This window comes from Rattus norvegicus, chromosome 2, assembly GCF_021556685.1.
Source record: "Rattus norvegicus strain SHRSP/BbbUtx chromosome 2, alternate assembly SHRSP_T2T, whole genome shotgun sequence".
In the NCBI taxonomy this organism is placed as follows: Eukaryota; Metazoa; Chordata; class Mammalia; order Rodentia; family Muridae; genus Rattus; species Rattus norvegicus.
The window spans coordinates 133,043,060-133,063,500 of NC_141535.1; the positions used below are offsets into that span (position 1 = coordinate 133,043,060).

At 35.4% G+C, this 20,441-nt stretch overlaps 1 protein-coding gene across 1 annotated transcript in view; it reads left to right on the top strand.

Moving 5' to 3' along the window:
- The window catches only part of LOC134485905 (uncharacterized), a 49,650-nt gene that overhangs the window by 12,230 nt on the left and 16,979 nt on the right, over positions 1-20,441 (top strand). Inside the window, exons 6-17 of the mRNA XM_087637203.1 lie at positions 4,619-4,696; positions 6,296-6,359; positions 8,039-8,221; positions 10,389-10,567; positions 10,976-11,137; positions 12,100-12,209; positions 12,587-12,776; positions 14,190-14,448; positions 15,385-15,524; positions 16,775-16,933; positions 17,769-17,878; positions 19,161-19,347. Of these exons, the coding sequence (XP_087493329.1) occupies positions 4,619-4,696; positions 6,296-6,359; positions 8,039-8,221; positions 10,389-10,567; positions 10,976-11,137; positions 12,100-12,209; positions 12,587-12,776; positions 14,190-14,448; positions 15,385-15,524; positions 16,775-16,933; positions 17,769-17,878; positions 19,161-19,347 (1,821 nt within the window). The remainder of the gene's footprint in view (positions 1-4,618; positions 4,697-6,295; positions 6,360-8,038; positions 8,222-10,388; positions 10,568-10,975; positions 11,138-12,099; positions 12,210-12,586; positions 12,777-14,189; positions 14,449-15,384; positions 15,525-16,774; positions 16,934-17,768; positions 17,879-19,160; positions 19,348-20,441) is intronic.

Here is a 20,441-nt window from a genome sequence, read left to right on the forward strand (position 1 = left end):
TCAAAAATCAACCTTATAAATTTAACAGTGGTGTGTGTGTGTGTGTGTGTGTGTGTGTGTGTGTGTGTTTGTGTTTGTGTGCGTGTGTGTGTGTGTTCATCTTTGTTACAGTGTTTAGGATAAAACTCACAACTTCACACATACTATACAGTAATTCTATCATTGAGTTAAACTTAACTATCTATTGAATAATTGTCTATTTTTTAATGCTTATATTATTGTCTACTTTCCAGTATTGGGTTTAGTGCTGATCAAAAATTTAACTATTTTGTAGCATGTAAAGCATTGAAGATATTTCCTACTGTAAAGCAGAATAGACTGTGGCTCAGGGATCAGCATCTCTGTCTTTCATAATTGATAATGTGTATGAAATGGACCTAGAGTCAGTGTTCTTACATGTCACTGTGGATACTGTGAAAATAATGAAGACATTTTAGATCACCAAGAAATTTCTTCTTCTTACCAAGACTACGTTATACAAAACAGTAATTAAATATGGTATAAAATAAATTTCGAGTCAGTGACATGAATCAGGAAACGATCACTAACTTGCTTGACCATTTGTGTCCTCAGGACAGAGAGGAGTAAAAGAGCAGAACATCCCATAGGGAAATGTTCTCTTGCCTCTGCTGTTTAACTTCAGCTGTGGCAAACGCTTAGCATTGTAGATGAACAATATTTCTAATGATGTTCAACACTATTGTGACTTAAATCCAATTCCTTTAAAATGAACATTTTTACTAATTTTCTCCCATGACTCTAGTGCTTTAATATTTTATCCTCCTATAATTACTGAATACGTTTTGTGTGATTCAGAAGATTGGAATACATAATTTTTAGTTTTTTTTCATGTTATGATAATTTTTATTTCCTTTTTGTCCTTTAAGAGTTATTATCAGATCATCAAAACATTCTTCTACCTTTCTTAAATATCATCCATTATTTTCTTTCTCCATGTTCCCTAGTGAGTATTCAAAATATATGAATCTTTATGTATATAGGTATATGTATATATATATATATTAAATATTAATATATAAGTCAATTTCTTATTGGTTTTCTTTGATTTTCTCTTTATACTTCAGTCTTTTCCTTTTATAGTTTGAAAATTCTTTAAATCATCAATGAATTTGATTACTCTTAAGATAAACCTATAAAGGTTTTCTATAGATATATTAGGAAAATGTTTTCAGGATTTTTATTTTAGAATTTTTCCACCTAATTTTTTTCTTACTCTTAATATTGAATGTAGATCCCCACATTGCTTATATTTTAAAGTACATTGGTGCAGACAATTTTAGAATTATCTTTATTTGTTAATTTCATAGAAGTACAGAAATGCCAAATCACATGCACAATTCCAAGATATCGTCAATCCTTTCCCTCAATTAATGTTCTTCTCTTGACTTCAACAATTAACAATGTATAAAATATTGACTTTTGGTCTTAGTATTGAATTGAAAAGAACTGCATGGTCATCATGAGTCAATGGTCATGCCAGGACTGGTGAAAACGTTTTAATACATGCCTACATGACTTTAAGTAATGTGTTTTGAAATTCATACATTGTTAATAATAGTATCACCAAACTGCTTCAGATCTAGTCTATTAACATGCAATTTCAATATTTACAGTTATTATTTCTATCTAGAGATAGTTAAATATATTTATATTAAGTATATTTTTATTTATCTTTGAACAATTAAAACATTTTATTCCTCATGGGAGGAACATGTGAGCTATTACAAGGTTGATATTCTCTCTTAAACCTGCAAAGCTTCTGTAAGTCAAAGGTCCTGTTGTTTGGACAAAACGGCAACCAACCGATTGGGAAAAGGTCTTTACCAATCCTACAACTGATAGAGGGCTTATGTCCAAAATATACAAAGAACTCAAGAAGTTAGACCTATTAAAAATGGGGTTCAAACCACAGAAAAACACACATGGTATGCACTGCTTGATAAGTGGATATTAGCCAAAATGCTTGAATTACCCTAGATGCACAGAACACATGAAACTCAAGGAGGATGACCAAAATGCGAATGCTTCACTCCTTCTTTAAATGGGGAACAAGAATACCCTTAGCAGGGAATAGGTAGGCAAAGTTTGGAACAGAGGCAAAGGAACACCAATTCAGAGCCTGCCCCACATGTGGCCCATACATATACAGCCACCAAACTAGATAAAATGAATGAAGCAAAGAAGTGCAGGCTGACATGAACCGGATGTAGATCTCTCCTGAGAGACACAGCCAGAATACAGCAAATACATAGGCGAATGCCAGCAGCAAACCACTGAACTGAGAATGGGACTCCAGTTGAAGGAATCAGAGAAAGAACTGGAAGAGCTTGAAGGGGCTCGAGACCCCATATGAACAACAATGCCAACCAACCAGAGCTTCCAGGGACTAAGCCACTACCCAAAGACTATACATGGACTGATCCTGAGCTCCAACCGCATAGGTAGCAATGAATAGCCTAGTAAAAGCACCAGTGGAAGGGGAAGCCCTTTGTCCTGCAAAGACTGAACCCCCAGTGAATGTGATTGTTTTGGGGAGGGCGGTAATACAGGAAGGATGGGGAGGGGAACACTCATAGAGAAGGGAAGGGGATGGGGTTAGGGGGATATTGGCCTGGAAACAGGGAAAGGGAATAACAATCCAGATGTAAATAAGAAATATCCAATTTAATAAAGATGAAAAAAAAACACAAAATTCCTTACATTTCTGTTGTTCATCATGAATCAAGAAGTATTTAAACATATATAACTACCCGTTATATTTTCGTTTCCATGCTTTAAAACCTTACTTGTAAATATATTATATTTAAAATCTCTTTGTCATGAAATCTGATTGATAAACAAAATCACCATTAGGAAGAGACGTAAACATCTTTGCAATCATTAATTAGACATTAATATGTTTCTAATGGCCGGAAAACAAAATATTTTACAATAATGTGAATTAAAGTTCTATGTGTATAGTTACTCTATTTCTTTTGTGGAATTCTTTATAATAAAAGTTTGTTATCTTGAAGTTATACAGACGTTTTCAGATATTCAACAAAATATCAGAAGCTTTACTTTAAATGTGCTAAGCTCACACTGTTTGTGTGTGTGTGTGTGTGTTTGTGTGTGTGTCTGTGTGCAAGTGTGTATGTTTATCTGTGTTCCTGTGTGTATGTGGTATTTGAATGGTTGTACATATTTCAATATGCCATGTTGATGTAAGAAGGAAACTTACAGGTGTTTACTTCCTTTTATTACATATGATTTCTGAGGGCTGATCTATATTTTCATCCACAGATGATTAATTTTATATTCTGAACAAAACCGTAAATTGTTTCCTTTCTTTTTACATTACAACTACAAGATCAGAGTTGTTTTTTCATATTCTAAGATGCTTTAGCATTATGGCTAGCCTCTGCATAGCAAGATGCAAAATCAGTTAGTGTACGTTATCCTTTTCATAAAATTCTACTAAGCTGACAGATAACATTAGGGTCTTGGATGAATCTTCAGAACCACTCTAACAAACATTCACAAACACACACACACACACACACAAACACACACACACACACATACACACAAACACACACATATACACATACACACACACTCATAATTTTCAAAGTAATAGGTTATGCCTAGCAGTTGATTAATAGAAAGTAAAAATTAAAAAGCAATGAATAAAACCAGTGAAAGAGATGGCTTTTTTCAAGGGTGTTGTTATGGATAGGGAGAGAGCACTTGTGCTGTGTTTCTTATTGTAGGGACTGTTTCCTAGAAACTTAAAATCCTTATCAAAGATATATGATACTATAGAAACTAACTTCATAAAAATATACTTATCTACTCACTGTCTGTTTATGATTAGATTTCTAGTACATCAGTGGTTTCTTCCCTGATTACTATGCTTTGATTTCATGCTATTTTATTCTTGCTGTCTTCTTAGGTCTTTGGAGCAGAATCTAAATATGAGAGGCAGTAGAGAGCTAATAGTACAAATAACTTTTTTCTTCCTGGGAGTGTTAAGACATGAAGTCGTGTTTGTAAATATACATTTTGGATTCCTAGATCTATCACCATAAAAGATTTCAACACTCTATATCTATATACCATTTTAATATTTACAAACCCTGATATGATAAGAATGCTCAGTAATTAAAATTATTATAAAAATAATTGTGCTGCTTCTCATCCTCATTTCCCTAGAGCTGTGCACATGCAGCACATGGAAGTAGGGTCTAATGATGGAAGTCCAACTGGGAGGTAGCAAATGTCTCTTCTCTCCTTTTAAGAGCCCTCCATGACTACCTTCTGCCATAATTAACGAAAAATCAGGATGCTTAGCACTAGCACATATGGCATCTCAGTCACCCTTTATCATACACAACCTGTGACAGTTATGTTTGATATCTCATTACCCAAGTATTAATTTTAAGATAAATATGTTAGAGAGAGTGTCTTCCAGACTTATCTAATGGGAAGAAAATGTTATATATTAGAGGAGTTGTCACAGATTATAATTTGTAAATAATGATTACATCATAGTAACTTTTTCATCATGAGCTTTAAGGTTATTTTATATCATTTTTTCTCTCTCTACATTCTATAGCCTCTATATGTAAAAGCTACAAACTTCGATACAGTGAATGACATAATGAGCAAGTTACTACCAATGATGAGAAAACATGTAAGTTACTTTCAGTTTACTTTGAGTTAAAATGGAATTTTGCTTTTGAGATTCACATACGTGGAAATGTGTAAATACAGAAGAAATCTGATCATGATACATTGACATATAGACTTTACAAATGCCTCCGTTTTTATGTGAAGGTATCGAAAACATAATAATAGTCCTGCGAGTGATATTTTTCTTGAATTCGTGTCTACTTTTATGTGAAATGAATTCATAGCACAGTGGTTTGAGCTATATGCTTAGTTTCACTGGATAATAAACATACATTGTAATAAATTGTGATTAATTTGTCACATGCTCACACCTAACTTAAAGGAAACCAATGTTGGAGGGAAGAGTTTTCTTTCTTCTTTTCTTTTTTTTTATGAAAATGAGTCTATAAACCCTATTTGGGATATAATTCTGTCGTCTTCCCATTTCTGCTTGTTTTAATTTCTCGGTTTGGAGGTGTAAGTGTACATATTCTGGTATTTATTTTTTTACTTTTAATAAGTCTCGAATGAATGTGTCTGTTTTTTATGTCCTTTCTGCATACATATCTGTATATATCTTTGCTTTTCTATTTTGAAATGTGCACGTGTATCTCTGTTTAACTGTGCATGTGTGAGTGTTGTGATGGGTTTGCGTGTACATGTCTATGACTTTCTGTGAGTTTGTAAAATGAGAATCTACATGTTACTCTGTCTCTCTGTCTCTATGCCCCTCTACCTCTCCCTTCCTCCCGCTCTCTCTCACACTTTTTCTCTTTCTGAATCATTATCACCTCTCTGTGTATGTTGGGGTGTGGATGGGTAGTTGGTGGTGTGTCTGCTTGTGTGTTTTTAGTGTCTAGTTTAATAATTAAAAACTTTATGGGACAATGTCATTGGTTTTAAATAAGAGTCTACAAGAAAATACAATTAATAATTCTAGTTAGAGCCACTCCTGGAGGGTGCTCAATATTTCCACATAATGTTCTATTTAGAAGGTTGAATCAAATGGATCCATCACACTGTGTGCAGTAAATATATTCCAGAACTTCTTTTCAACATTGGGTCTATTTTCCAGGATAGACACTTGTGCTTCATCTCCACAGACAGGACATCTCTCATTGAAAGCCAAAAGCTGTTTTCACTTGTAGGCACACTCGTAGACTCTCTGTTTTTACTATTTTGTTCACTGTTGTCGAAGTTCTCCTATCTTTGAAATGACACTTTGCTAAACTTATCATAGTCACAGTGTGTATGTGCATCTGTGAGCACTAGTTTGTGTGCTCATGTTAAGTTGAAGTTCAGTATTCCTCACCCAGTATGCACAGATGTAAGAAATTATAATAATATTTGTCTTGGTTAGTGATAATGGCTGAATGCAACTTCTTACTTTATTGTGGATCAGTAGATCAAGGCTCCATCAAAGAGGAAAGGCAAGTACCCAAAGGTTTTCTCCTGAAATCAGTCCTGTTTGCTCAAACCTGTGTTCAGAAAACGTATCATTAATACTGGTCTAAATAATTTCCCTGCTATACAGCTAGATATGATAAGTAAAGGAAATTCTAGACTCTTCAAGACTCTGATGTCACCTTATTTGTGATGGTTGGTTCTTTTTGCCTTCCAGAACATTGAAGATTATCAACTGTGGTTCTGTCCTCGCCCTGGGGAAGCTCCAAGAGCACTCCAAGGTAATAACAGGGAAATCTAAAGAGAGACTAGCTGAGTTTGGTGAATTCCCAATGTTTTCATTACTTTGTCTTATACTTACACACTAAAGCAAAATGATTTAAACATAATGTCATGCATTTAAATCATAATTAATATCTAATATGACCTTCAGACTCAAGATAACATCTCGTAAGTTACAGTCTGAGAATAACAGGAATTTTTCTGGGATTTTCTATTTGAAAAACAGAATTTTCCTGAAAAGGCAAACAAAACAAAATTTTAAGCATCTTGTTTCTGGAGAAAATAATTAAAATTTGGTGATGATTACAGAATATCCTCCTAGCTAGAGAGATATCTCAAGGATTTCCATCACTCACATGGTAGCTCACACCCGTCTATAACTCCAGTTTCAGGGCATCTAATTCCCACATCTGACCTGCACAATCACCAAGTGCAACATAGTAAACAGGCATTTATGAGCAAAAGTCTTACACACAGAAACAAGTTTAAATCTAAAATGCAATATCTTCAGTTTTTTCTCTTTATTCCAAATTATATAGATTGTTTCGTAATGAATATTATAAATGTAGCCATTTCTCTGAATCCATGTAAAATATTCAGTTCACATCTCTCATGACAAGTAACTCTGTAACTGAATGTGAGATCATATTCTGATTTCTGGAAACAGCCTGCCTTACTCACAGATACTTGGTTTGTTGCCTTCTTTTAGTTCCACACTAGATTATTGCCAAATAAATAATGGTAATAGAATTATCAGAAAAGTTTGAATAAGAATTAAAAATCTGAGATCTCCAAGTGTGCTTGCAAAGCTGGACTTTTCAAAGGTAAATTTGTGAAGCTCTAACACATAGAGTTGATCTTCCTACAAGTGACTTAAATCTCTGAAGATGCTCTCCCATTAAGGCCAGATTTTCCAGTTTTGTCAAGTATAGTCTTTTGTAGTAAAACCTGATGATGTTTTTAATTTCCTCAATTTCTGTTTTGTCTCCCCTTTCATTTCTGATTTTGTTAATCTGCATACTATTTCTGAGACTTTTATTCAGTTTCAGTTTATGTGTCTTGTTGATTTTCTCAAAGAACAGATCTTGCTTTTATGGATTCTATTTCTAATTGATTTCAGACCTGATATTCTTTCCTGCTGTTTGCTTCTCTTTGGTTTGCTTTCTCCTTTTTGATCTAGGCTTTTCATTGTGCTTTTAAGTTGCTAGTATAGGTTCTGACTATTATCTTTGTGAAGACATTTAGCGCTCATATTTTTTTATGTATGCGGTGTGAAATATTTAAATTGCTTAATGTAAAGTTATACAAGTGCATAAGGATTCTTATGATGTAAAATATTATTGATATTAATACTCCAACAGGCATGTCTTCAAACGGTTGGAACAGAATATAACAAAGTCACTCTAATACATTGCACTGTTAGATCTATATTCTCTAAACAAAGTCTCACACAGAAATTTTTCTCCTCATTGTTTTTAGAGTTGTCAGCTAACTTAATTCTACTATCTGAATAGGGTTCTAATGTTTTCATGTGTACAGTCTTCATTATCCCAAAGAAGAAGAGGGAAGAGGAGGAGGAGGAGGAGAAATATGAAGAGGAGAAATATAGAAAGCATACAAATTGTATCAGAAGATTTGCCCATATTCAGTTACAATTCATGTTCTTTTTTTCTCATAGGAAATGAGTATCCACATGACATTATAATGATAAATATTCAAAAGAACTTCAGTTCACGGGACTTAAGGCATTTTACATCTTTCCCTTCCCTACCTGGGCTGATCATGAAATATCTAAACTCTGATGCACAGGGGCAATTCATCTTAAGGCCCAGAAACTCAGCCAGAAGCCAACAGCAAAAAAGTGAGTCCGCTGTTTTCTTTAGGGTGGCTTTTCTTAGTTCCCATTTTAATTTGTCAATAAATATCACACCATACTATCATTTCCTTGCTTGGGAGAGAGGTACTGTAATAAATAACAACAACAACAAAAAAAAAACTAAAAAATATGTTCCAGGTCCATAAGAAGAGAACTCTAAATTCTGATGTGAAGACTAGGCTTGGTTATAGGGAGAACATGTCGCTTATTCCAGACAGATATTCACCATAAATTGGTATACCAAGCACTGTGTGAACACATTTTTGTCCCATTAGAATTGCGGCCCTAAGTCATGGATCCTGATATGTTGCCCCTCAAGTGTTTCTATGATTAGAGCACAAAGTGACTTAAGAACTACATTTTGACAAACTATTGCAATGAAAACTACATAGAAAAAGTAGATTTTTGGGATTGAAAATAATCTGTTGCAGGCTTCAAATACAAATTAACTTAGGCTTATAGCCAAGTCTCTCATCTCATTTCAAATTATATAAACATATACTTTAGACCTAAATCTAGAGTCACAATATTCCTAAAATTGATAGACTGGGCATTTTTATTTTTTAAAAAATATTCTGCAAAGGATAGAATACTTTTATACTTTCTTCTTACTCTGTTTTCTTGGAACCCTCCCATTTACTAACTTGATTTCTTTTAAAATTTGTCTTTTTTTCATAGTTATTATATTTACATTTGAAATGTTGTTCCCTTACTGCCCCCCTAAGAATAACCAACCTCATCCCTCTGCTCCTTTGTCTCTAAAACGGTGCTACCCCACCAATCTTCCTACTCCCACCTCATCCATCTATCCTTCCCTTCTCTGGGTACTCAAGCTTTCACAGGAGCAAGGACATCCCCTCCCACTGAGGCCAGACAAGACATACATGTGCTACATATGTAGCAGGGGCCACAGACTGACAATGTGTACTCTCGTGTTGTTATCTAAGATCAGGGAGCGCTGAGGTCAAGTAAATTAATACTATTGTCCCTCCTATGGGGCTGCTATTCATTTCTCCTCCTTCATTCCTTCCCCTAATTCTTTTGTTGGGGACCCAGGGTTAAGTTGGATGGTTGCCTGTAAGTATCTGCATCTGTCTCAGTCAGAGGCTGGTAGATCTTCTCAGAGGACAGCCATGTCAGGTTCCTGCCTCCAAGTATATCTTTGTAACAACAATCTTATCATGTTTTGGTGTCTATGGATAGGATGGACCAGAAGTTGAGGCAAGTTCTGTATGGCCTTTCCTTCAGTCTCTGCGCCCATTTTTGTCCCTGCAGTTCTTTTAGACAGAAACAGTTCTGAGTCCAATATTTTGAAATGGGTTTTGGTATAATATATATCTATAACTACACACACATACATATACACACACTCACACATACACACACACACACGCACACAAACACACACACACACTCACTGAGAGACCTTTGTCAGTCTATGTAATATTACTTGTGATTTCTGCCCTCCTGATTTTACATTAGATAGCCAGGCAGATAATGTGTTCTACAGTGAGGAAGAATATTTTATACTGTGTTATATGACTCATTTGTTTACTTTTAATTTATTTGTTTTAAAAATCGTTTTTAAATTTTTTTATGGTCCAATATTCTAAAGGAAAACTCAGAAGGGAAAAAGAAACTAGGATTTCAGCTGTGTTCTTACACTACAATGTATAGTCATGTATTTTCTCATGAGGGGGACATGCTGCTGCTAATATAAACTTGAGAATGGTTCTTGAAAATACTGAACAAAAAACTAAGGATAGAAAGAACTTCATCATAACATTTGAAGTAAACAGAAAAATTTTAAATGTGAATAAAGGAAGGGCGTCAATTAAAATGGATGTGACTACTGAAGCAACAGCCTGTACATATTTCAGGGAGCTTGTTCAACCAAGGTACCTAGTATTTCATGAGGAACTGTGGAGTTAGACAGCATCATCTTGTGGGAATGGCACCTAGAGAACTTTAGACCCTGTCTTAGAGACATCAGTAAGATTAATAACAGTGTAGGTTATATGAGAAGAAGGAGGTATAAACACAACAGAATTATTAACCTATTAAAATAGGGACATATTCTACTTAAATTTAGTTTTGTAAAAGATCTTTATAAATTATACTATCCCATGTAATGATCTCAACTCCTGTTCAGATATGAAGGAAAAGACTCTTAAGAAACAAAGAACTTCTACATCATCGTGGTGGCACAGGAGCTGTGAGCCCCACCCAGACCAAGTATGCACCACCCCAAAAGTTAATAATAGAGGAAAACTGTTTGGAAGAGAACTCAGTTCCATTTGTAAGGATGGCAACCTGCCCTTGGCAATTCTGGTATGTCTCATATGGTTCTTCTCTGGCTCTCCTAAGTCAAAATCCTGCTTCTTAAATCCCTATTCCTTCACTTCTATCACAGTGTGGAGTAAAATTTGTGTCTCAAATCATTGGCTTTCAAATAAGAAGATGAGAGAGGGTTATCAGGGATGATCTATTGGAAAAGTTTGATTTAATCCCTTAACTATTTTGGAAAATTTGATAAAAAGAAATGTTGCACGAACTTTAAGGATTAATGTTAACGTTGGCTATATACAAAAAAAATTGAGGCACAAAACTAGCCTGAGGGACTCTGTGTCCATGCAGGTACTTGCACTGCATCTGTGCACACCATTGTTCTGGTTCTCAAGGAGCCAATAGTGCTCTGTTGTGCAGAAAGCCTGACAGATATTTCCATTCTTCCTCTAGGACATGCTGTCCCTACTAAAAAGGGAAGGGCCCACAACCGAGGGTGTCTTTATAATACATCCGAGTATAACAATGTGCCAAACAATAAAAGACAAATTGGATTCAGAAGAAGAGGTGGACATGAACAAGCTATCAGTGCATGTCGTGTCGTGGATCTTTAAGGTAGGGAAAGTCCTTCCATCATCCACCCTCAGGCTTCCTGAGTGAATGGGAATAGTGTCCTTCCTTTTGCATTCCATTGACTGACAATAGATACACATGAGAGAAATATGGTAAGCTCTAAGTCTCCTCAGTTAGTCATAATAATATGGATGATGTTTTGTTCAGAAATTATTTGAGCAATGCTATTGTTGGATTATCAAAACTGAGCCCTCCCTTCATTTCTAGGAGATCCAATGTCAAAGCAAATGTCCTTGTCCTCTGGTATACAGTCTTTGTGACACTCTTTTCCAATGCATGGAGCCCACAGTTGAGGAGTTAGTATGTATATGCATAAATTGGGGCTCAGAGCCACAGGATATTTTGTTCTTTGTGCCTTAAATAGCTGTAGTTTTAAGTAACAGTCTCCAACCATTGCAAAGAGAAATTTTCTGACGGGTAAGGGCTATGTTATCTGTGAATATTAGTAAAATATTAATAATAGAGTTAGGAGTCACACTTGTTTAGTGAAATGGGGGCAGGGCATTCACTAAGAACCCTGACGACACGTTCCTCCCTGCTTGAAGTACCAGACATAGCTTTCTGCTCCTGAGAAATCAGATAGTATTTCCTATGGTTGTCTTTGTTGTGGTTACTACCATAATTTATGTTTCTATCATGTAAAATAGTATTTGAACTGAAATATTTTTTGCTTATATGTGCTAGCTGGCTCAGCTGTCCACTAGAGGAATGTTGAGCTGAGGACAGATTTTTCTATAGTCCATGTAAATCTGAAAATCTACTCTTTGGTTTCTGTTTTGAATAGATGAAACTTACTGGACCAATATACTGTGGAACATTCTAAGTAGGGGAAATTTGGGGAGCTGTGAAGAAAGTTAGAATTAACTTGAAATTTACAGTTGAATGCATTTTGAATAATTTCCATGATTAATTTCTTCCATAAAATATTTTTGCTCTTTTTTAAGGACTTTCTACAAAACATTGAAGGAAGTCTGATGACTTCAAAACTGTATGATGAGTGGATTGCTGTAACCAAAATAGTCGATGACGAAGAGAAATTAGCTGCAGTGCAGAGGTAATTGTTGGCAAACTCTGTGAACAACATCAACAAAATAGAAGCAGTATTTGCTTACACATTAGAGATAATATATCACAGCAATATTTACTAAAAACATTGACAGACAGCAAAAGGTTTCACTTGTTCACACACACAAAAGACACTTTGAAAAGAGAAGTGTGAGTTACAGTGGCCCAAGCTTTTATCTTACATTCACATTCCAATTAGATTTGTCTTTTTTTCTGAATTGGATAAATATTTCAAGCAATAATTTGAAGAAAAATTCTTCCATTTTATTTTGAGAGCATCCAGCAAATGATACAATCACTCTGTTCCCTTCATTCATATTTACAGATCGAGTATACTTGTTTAAAAATAACTTTCTCTACATTCAGCCTTTTAGATAAACTGCCATCTGCAAATGCTGTGCTTCTGAGGCAAATTTTTCAAATATTATATGAAATAAAAAGTAATTCTTCTGTTAATGAGATGTCTTCTTACAATCTATCTGTTGGGATAGCTCCATGTCTCTTATTCATGCCCAGTTACTGCAATAACGGAGGGACAAATGACATTCCCATAAAGGTAACGCCTAACTTTGATACGCCTTTACAATGAGACAGGAAAAAAGGATTATCCTGAGAATCCAGGTTATTCTGTTGTTGTGGGTGATTGTTTTGGTTTTGGTTTTGTTTCATTTTGTAAAGGAAGTACAGCTTTGAAAGGTGTTCTTGTGCAGGGAAGGAATCATTGGTGAATTTTAACTAAAACATAAATGTGTATTTGAGCTCAGTGACTCAGTCTTTAGTCGTCATTTAGAATGTCCTAGACTCACGCAGTGAAAACAAATGCTGTGAAATGATACAAAAAGTAATAATCCTGGGTATTGATTGGGTCAGCAAACCAGACTTAATACGGATATAATCAGTGTAGAATGTGGGAAATTCTACTTGTTTTCAGGGTGGTTTCCCCAACAAAACAAAGGCAATGCAATTTGGATTGCTTTAATCAGATAAGGTCATTAGAACTCCTGATTAATGTTAGTAAGTACACCCTTGCGCTCTGGGTGCTGGTTATGATTGATTTAGAAAAGTGATTGAGTATACTCTTCTATGTTAGCCACCTTTTAAATACTATAATGAAACACCAAAATTTACATAGTATATTGATCAAATGGTTCATTTCATTAATAAGTATCTGAGTTTCTGATTCATTATTAATTGACCAATTGTCATTGGACCTCTAAGGCTCATATTATAAAACAGCCCAATTGAGAAACAATAATATTCCTCACATTGTGTAGAATCAAAGGTCAGGAGGAAAAGACAGGGTACCAAAGTAGCTGCCATTGAAGATCAATAATTATCCCATTTCCTCCAAGAAAATCTTATTTCAAATACCTCCCAATACAATGAACCATAAGATCAAGATGTTACCATTGCTTCTGAACTGAGTAATCACTGTTTTAAGATTAAGTAATTAATTAAGGATATGTGAAGAAATGACTTACAGTGATATACTGATGCAGCTGTTACCATTGCACTGTACTGAGACATGATGGGCTCAGATGGGTTTGCCTGTCTCTTGCTTTTTAGACAACCCTTGGGAACTTTTCATCAGATGGTGCCTGCATTGAGAAGCCATTTTTCTCCTTAGTTCTGCCTTTCTATAAGCATCCTTACAATCATGCTCACTCATGGGTGTATCAAATGTAACCAAAACTATTTCAGTGTACAGTACACATCACGTACTGGCCATCACAATGTAAAAACTGGAAATCATCCTCTTATATAACATTGCACTGTGATGATCACACTTGAACATTAGATCTAAGAATCTTTGAAATTTCTGGCATAGCCAGCCCCTGTATTCTAACAGCTAACTTTTTCTCCGAATTTTAATCTGCACATTTTTAGCCTCCAAGACTAATAAGTAAAATGTGATTTGCAACCAGGCAAACTAAAAGAGACATTCTGTGTTTGCCCTCCTTTACCACAGATTTCTCTGGTAACATTTATGATCGAAAACACTCCAAAAATTTTTGGAGAGGACGTGGTTGCAGTGTCATATGAAACATCCCTAACTCATCCTCCCGGAGCAAAGTCCTCATGTTCCCCTGACACTTCAGCAAATACCAGAAACGTGAAGCAAACCAATCGTGGACTCAGCAGCTGCCCCACTGAGAGGACATGCCCTCCTGACTATAATGCACTGCCAGGAAGTCCAGCTGCCCCTCTTCCCTGTGAAGACATTCTAGGTGTGTAAACTTGTTCTACTACCATAACTTAAAGGTAGAATCATTGAGCACTGAAAATATATTTGTAACAAACAGCAATGAAGGATTTCCTGAAGCATGTGAAGAAAAATTTTGCCTATGCATTATAGGTATTATCCCATTGTTAGAATTTGCCTCCTAATTTAAGTACCTCTTTCCACTGTTCCTTACTTTATGTTAGAGGTTACTCCCAGCAATGAGATTAAATAATTAAGGATATGTAAGTAAATGATACTTACAGTGAAAAATTGAGTCTTAACATAGATTCTTAAAGAAAATATCAACTCAATAGCAAATTGGGTTTTCTCTATGTAACAGGTCTGGTTGTCATGAAACTTGCTTTATGTACCAGAATGACCTCAAATTCACTATGCTCCTCCTTGCTCTTCTTCTTGAGGTCTGGGAATATAGCCATGTGGCACTATGCTAGTCTCTTATGAAAATCTGAATATATAGCATAATATACCCATATGTTTGACATAGACACTATGATCTGAGATTTGAGCTCATAGATCAGTGGAAAAAGCCAAGGGCTGTAACAGAACTGTACTTAGTCAAACTGTGTTGGGAAATCCAGATACTGCTATTAATTTACTGTTGTCAATGGCAGTCAGAGTGTTACACAGGGGGATGAAAAGACTGGTACTATATGACTGTTTGATTCTAATATTTGTATGCATAGCTTTCAATGCAAACACAAGAAATTGATGTTTATCCCATAAGTATGGGACATATACAACTATATATCCAGTGATTTACAAAGCAAGATCATAATAAATGTTATAATATTAATTAGTTATTTTCTGTGTGTTTGTGGTATCACATAAGGCATGCAGGCCTTACACTGAAAAGGGTCTACTAAGGCTAAATGAGGGCTAAATCTGTTCAGTTAAAACAATGATTTCCCTTCTTTCTTAGATTCAGAGAAAAGTGAAGGAAATGTATATACCAACCAAGCAATACCTTTGCTTAGTCTACCACAAGCACCAAAGAAATGTTTGTTTGGCAAATCTCTTGTGAGAATTTTTGAAGGCAAAAGCCTGCCTACTCCAATATTTGTGAGTATCATTTGGGGTTTCTACAGCACCTTTGTTTTCACTAAGTTGTTGAACCAAACTGATGAATGTTTATATAACTTATCCATGAGAGCAAGATCAGTTTCGAGTAAAATAAGTTCCCCAAAAGTTTGAATCATGTAATGAAAAAGAATTGTAAAAGAAGAAAAAGAAATTGATTTCCCATGTTTTACAGTTTTTGCATCCAAGATACAAACCCACCATCTTGTTGGAAGAAATGGGTCTATAGAAATGCCCCAATGATTACCCAACTGTTTTCCAGTTTCTTTATGACTCCATGTCACTCTGGAGTCAATCCCTTAATATCATTGCTATGAGATTAATCACTCTTTTATAATTAGAAATATCTCTAGACTTTTACTTTACATTATAAAATGATTAGTTTTGCTATGTATTAACATCTTTTATCCTATTAGAGTATATTTAAATGTCACCTAATATGCCATAATCTATTTTAAACTCGTTACTAAACTTCTTTCGAAATATATATTTACTGTCCAACATCTATTTTAGCACTATAGCTATGCTGGAAATTTAAGCTGTGTGTGAACAAATTGAACGTGTCAGACACATAAGCATTACTGCCCAGTTCTTAGGTATTTTAGAGCAGAATTTTCTGATAACCATGTTTTTAATCATGTAATCTATTGAAAATGCAGAAAATATGGGGTAAATCTGTGTATGGTAGTCATTTTTACAGAGTAAAATTATGGAAGAATGAATGACATTGCTTGGGTTCTTAGATGTGACAGCATCATTAGACATAGGTAAAAATAAGAGAACACAAAAAAAGAAAATAAAAGTTGTAGATGTATAGTGAAAAAAAATTCTTAAAAACACAAAAGTTAAGATTCGTAATAGAGGCCAGGACAGAGAGGAAATAAAAGTGATTTGATCTCAGAAAGGGAACTATTCCAACAATTACTTAAGATGGCATGCTTGAGAAGGATATGCATAGAAGGAAACAAAAAGTAATGGAGGACCATTCACCAAAATGGTTGGTGAAACAGAGGTCCAAACAAAACCGTAATGTTACAAATTGTGGAAAAAATGGATTAGGGAAGCAAATGTGTATGTTAGCAGAAACAATAAAAGGTCAATGACTTTTTCATTCTTCTCATTTATAGCTCTATATCCAAAACTGCCATTGCTCAGGTTAACAATAAATGACATAAATATTCTTCAGATGTGTGGACCTCTAATAATAACAAGCTTATCCTTATCCCACACAGGATATGTTTTCCATAATTGCAGAGAAGGGACAAGATTCTGATCATATATTTAATACGGTATCTGAAATTTCACACTGGTCCCTGAGGGACAGGATTGAAAATGACGAACACATAAACTGGCAGGAAGAAGACGTTCTGGTTATAGCATCCGTATTAATGGTAAGGAAGGTTTTCATATCACCAACATTAAGCATCCCTCTGCAGATGCATATGTGCTTTCTGTCCTTGAGATTATGTGATGACTGATTCCTGGAACTATGGACCCTTGACACATGACCTCTGTAGCTTTCCCTAAGGAGTTCCTGTCTCCTTCAGGGCATCGAATCCTTCCCCCATTTCTTCCAAACAAGTACTCGATTCATCCATAAGATCCAATGATTGGCTGTGGCTCCTCATATCCTATTTCAGTCAGATGCTGGCTGGAGCCTTTGAGAGGGCAGTTAAGATAGGTCCCTGTCTGGATGTTCCACATAGGAGCTGCCTTTTTCAAGGCAGAGGTCTTTGGGTTTGGGAGTACATTATAGAACTGCAGTTGCAGATACAGATGTGGACTAGAATCCAGGAGAGACAATTTGAAAGGACGGTAATTTTGTTTCATTGCTATAGCAACTAGGACTCTGCTTCTTTGATTCTACTTGTAGGTAAGAAAACACAGGATCGTGCACATAGGTTCCACTTTTGAGCTTAGATTTTGGGGAGATGACACTTTGGGAATCTTTGTGGAAGTAAGCCCTCAACCAGTGATTCTCAACCTTCCTAATCCAGAAACACTCATCTATTTCCTGATGGTTTTGTGACTCTTAACCATTACTTCATTTGACTTCTCTTCATAATTAAAATTTTGCTACTGATATGAATAATAAAGAAAATGGATAGATTTTCTTATATACAAGATAAATGATATGACACTCAAGTTGAAAATCACTGGTCTAAACTGCCAGTTTTAAACAAAATTACATTGAACATTACTTTTTTGCTTTATTTCATTAAAAAGGACTTCATTAGTAACATTAAAGGAAGCTTACTTACTTCTGATTTATATGAAGATTGGCTTACCGTCATGGATGAAGGAACTCTGTTTGGAAGAATTACTGCCATCCAAAGGTAATGATAGAGTAAGCACGTGGGGAACTACACCAATATAGAAGCAGTGCTTTTGTAAGGTACAGAGGCTTGTGAATACAGGATTATTAGCTGGCATGATATCTCATGCCAAGTGGTTTCCTTAGCTCAGACAGGTATTGTCACTTTTTAAACATGTTCATTTCTCACGCTAGTGTGTTGAATCATGTCTGTAAACTCACCTGGGAGTCTTCTCCTTTATTTCTGTCATGGCCAAGAAGTCAGCCTATGTAAGAAATTTTGTGCAGGTCAGCCTAGAGTATTGGTTTAGTTCCTGTGTGAGACAAATTAAAAGAAGTTTGTGTGTATAATACCTGTGGGTTATTTGCATCCCAATATTACTACCATGGTTTTAAATAGGTCATTGATTAGAATATGAAGCTATTACTGGATTCTTCTTCCTCAATTATAGCTATCTAGAGACGTCTGAGTCAGTTCTCACTTTGACTTTGAATCATTTTTCTGTGTGAAAGTTCATAGAATGTTTTCGTATTTAACAGGAGCTTTGTGCTCCCGTTCCTAACCAGGAGCCCTGCATCTTTGCCTTGCCTGTAGCAGAAGCTTTTGTAACTGCATCATGTAGAGTCACTAGGGTCCTTCCTCCTACTTATGTTTGAGAGTGTCTAAAGAGTGTTACGTGGATTCATACTACATTAGAAATAAAATGTGTCTCCACTCCATTGTGGTTGGATAAATAGGTTGCTGTTTAATAACAATGGATGTTTTCATGAACAGAACACACATGGTCTGCAACAACCTTCATTCATTCTCATACCAGGGCATTTTGTGGATTCACTAGTGTGATTTCTGTTCCTTAAGTTCTACAGTGTCACAAGAGTGTTACATGGATTCATAATACATTAGATATTAAATATGTCCCCGTGGTGCCTGGAAAGGTGGATCGCTGATAATTACACTGGATGTTTTCATACACAAAACATATATGGTTTCCAACAATCTTCATTCATTCTGATACTAGTGATCCAGGAACCTTTCTCTGGCTTCTGTAGGGTACCACTCATACATCGTACACAGAAATTCATAAAGAATTTTAAAAATATTTCCCATGATTCTCTGAAGAAAAGTGAGTTGCAGAAAATATTTTATGTAATACTCTATCTATATATTCTTACTTGTTTTGAATTCTGATCATGCTATGAGTTGGTCTACAAAGCATTTATCTTGTTTTTTCTTTGTGGTTAGATTTGTAACTTACATTACTTTTAAGATGATCTAGCATAAACTTCTCCTTTTCTTTGTTTAGACTTACACGTCAGATGCCCGAACAAAACTTCCTTCTTCTACAATATGTCATTTGTGTATTAGTAATGATAAGTGACTCTTCGATGAATAATTTAGACTCTCACACATTATCTCTCCGCATAGCTCCGTCTGTGCTATGTGGTCAGCCTGCAAGTGACGCACTATATGGGGATTCTGCCTCAAGAAAGGTAAGGGGGTCTGACTTTCGCCTTTGGGAACAAAGTTAGAATAATTATCCTGTAATTGGGAATACTTTGGAAAGTTCATTTCTGCAAAAGGAAACACTAGGACTGCATTGTTCTGGAGTGGAAGGAAATAAGTATTGATCTCTTTTAGGAAGATTTGGGAAGGGAGATAGTTAATGTAGATTAAAGAAGTTGAGTCATTTCTGTCTTTCTTTTGTCTTCTCCTTCTTTCCTTTTAGATACTGATTTTAGATATTGATGTTGTAGCCAACAGCAATCTGCACGTATAATAGTAGTCCAGGAAGTTTAAATTGAAGTTCACCAAAAACCCTGATCATATAGAAACCTGATTGCTTTTATAAACTAAGTTTATACTTGTGTTTCATTGTAGGGAGACCATTATATTACTAAATATTCACATCTTTATATCATTAAATATGTGTGTGTGTCTGTGTGTACATATCCATGTAATTGTACTTGCACGTGTACATTATTTGTATATGTGTATGTGTATGTTTATGTATAAGTGTATGTGTATGTGTATGTACATATATAGTACATACATATGTAATGATGAATCATTGGTGTATGTTATTTTGTATACTTTCCATTATTTTCACACTAACCTATTACAGGACAAATTTTATGTTCCTCAGGTTTACCATAGCTATTAATTATCTTATAAACACATATACATTAACAGTTTTCCCTAATTTATTTACTCTATATCCTGAATGGGGTCTCTTCCTCCAAGTCCCATCTTCACAACCTGTTTTTTTCCCTCCATTCTTTTTTACCTCAGTAGTATAGACCTTCCATGGACACCAATTCACTCTCATACATCAATTCACAACAGGAATAAGTCCACCTCCTCCCACTGAAGTCATACAGCGCAGCCCAGGAATCAGAGAAAGGACTAAAAGAGCTTGAAGGGGCTCGAGAACCCATATGAACAACAATACAAAACAAACCAGAGCTTCCAGGGACTAAGCCACCCTCCAAACACTATACATGGACTGACCCTGGGCTCCAACCTAATAGTTAGCAATAAATAGCCTAGTAAGAGCACCACTGGAAGGGGAAGCCCTTGGTCCTGC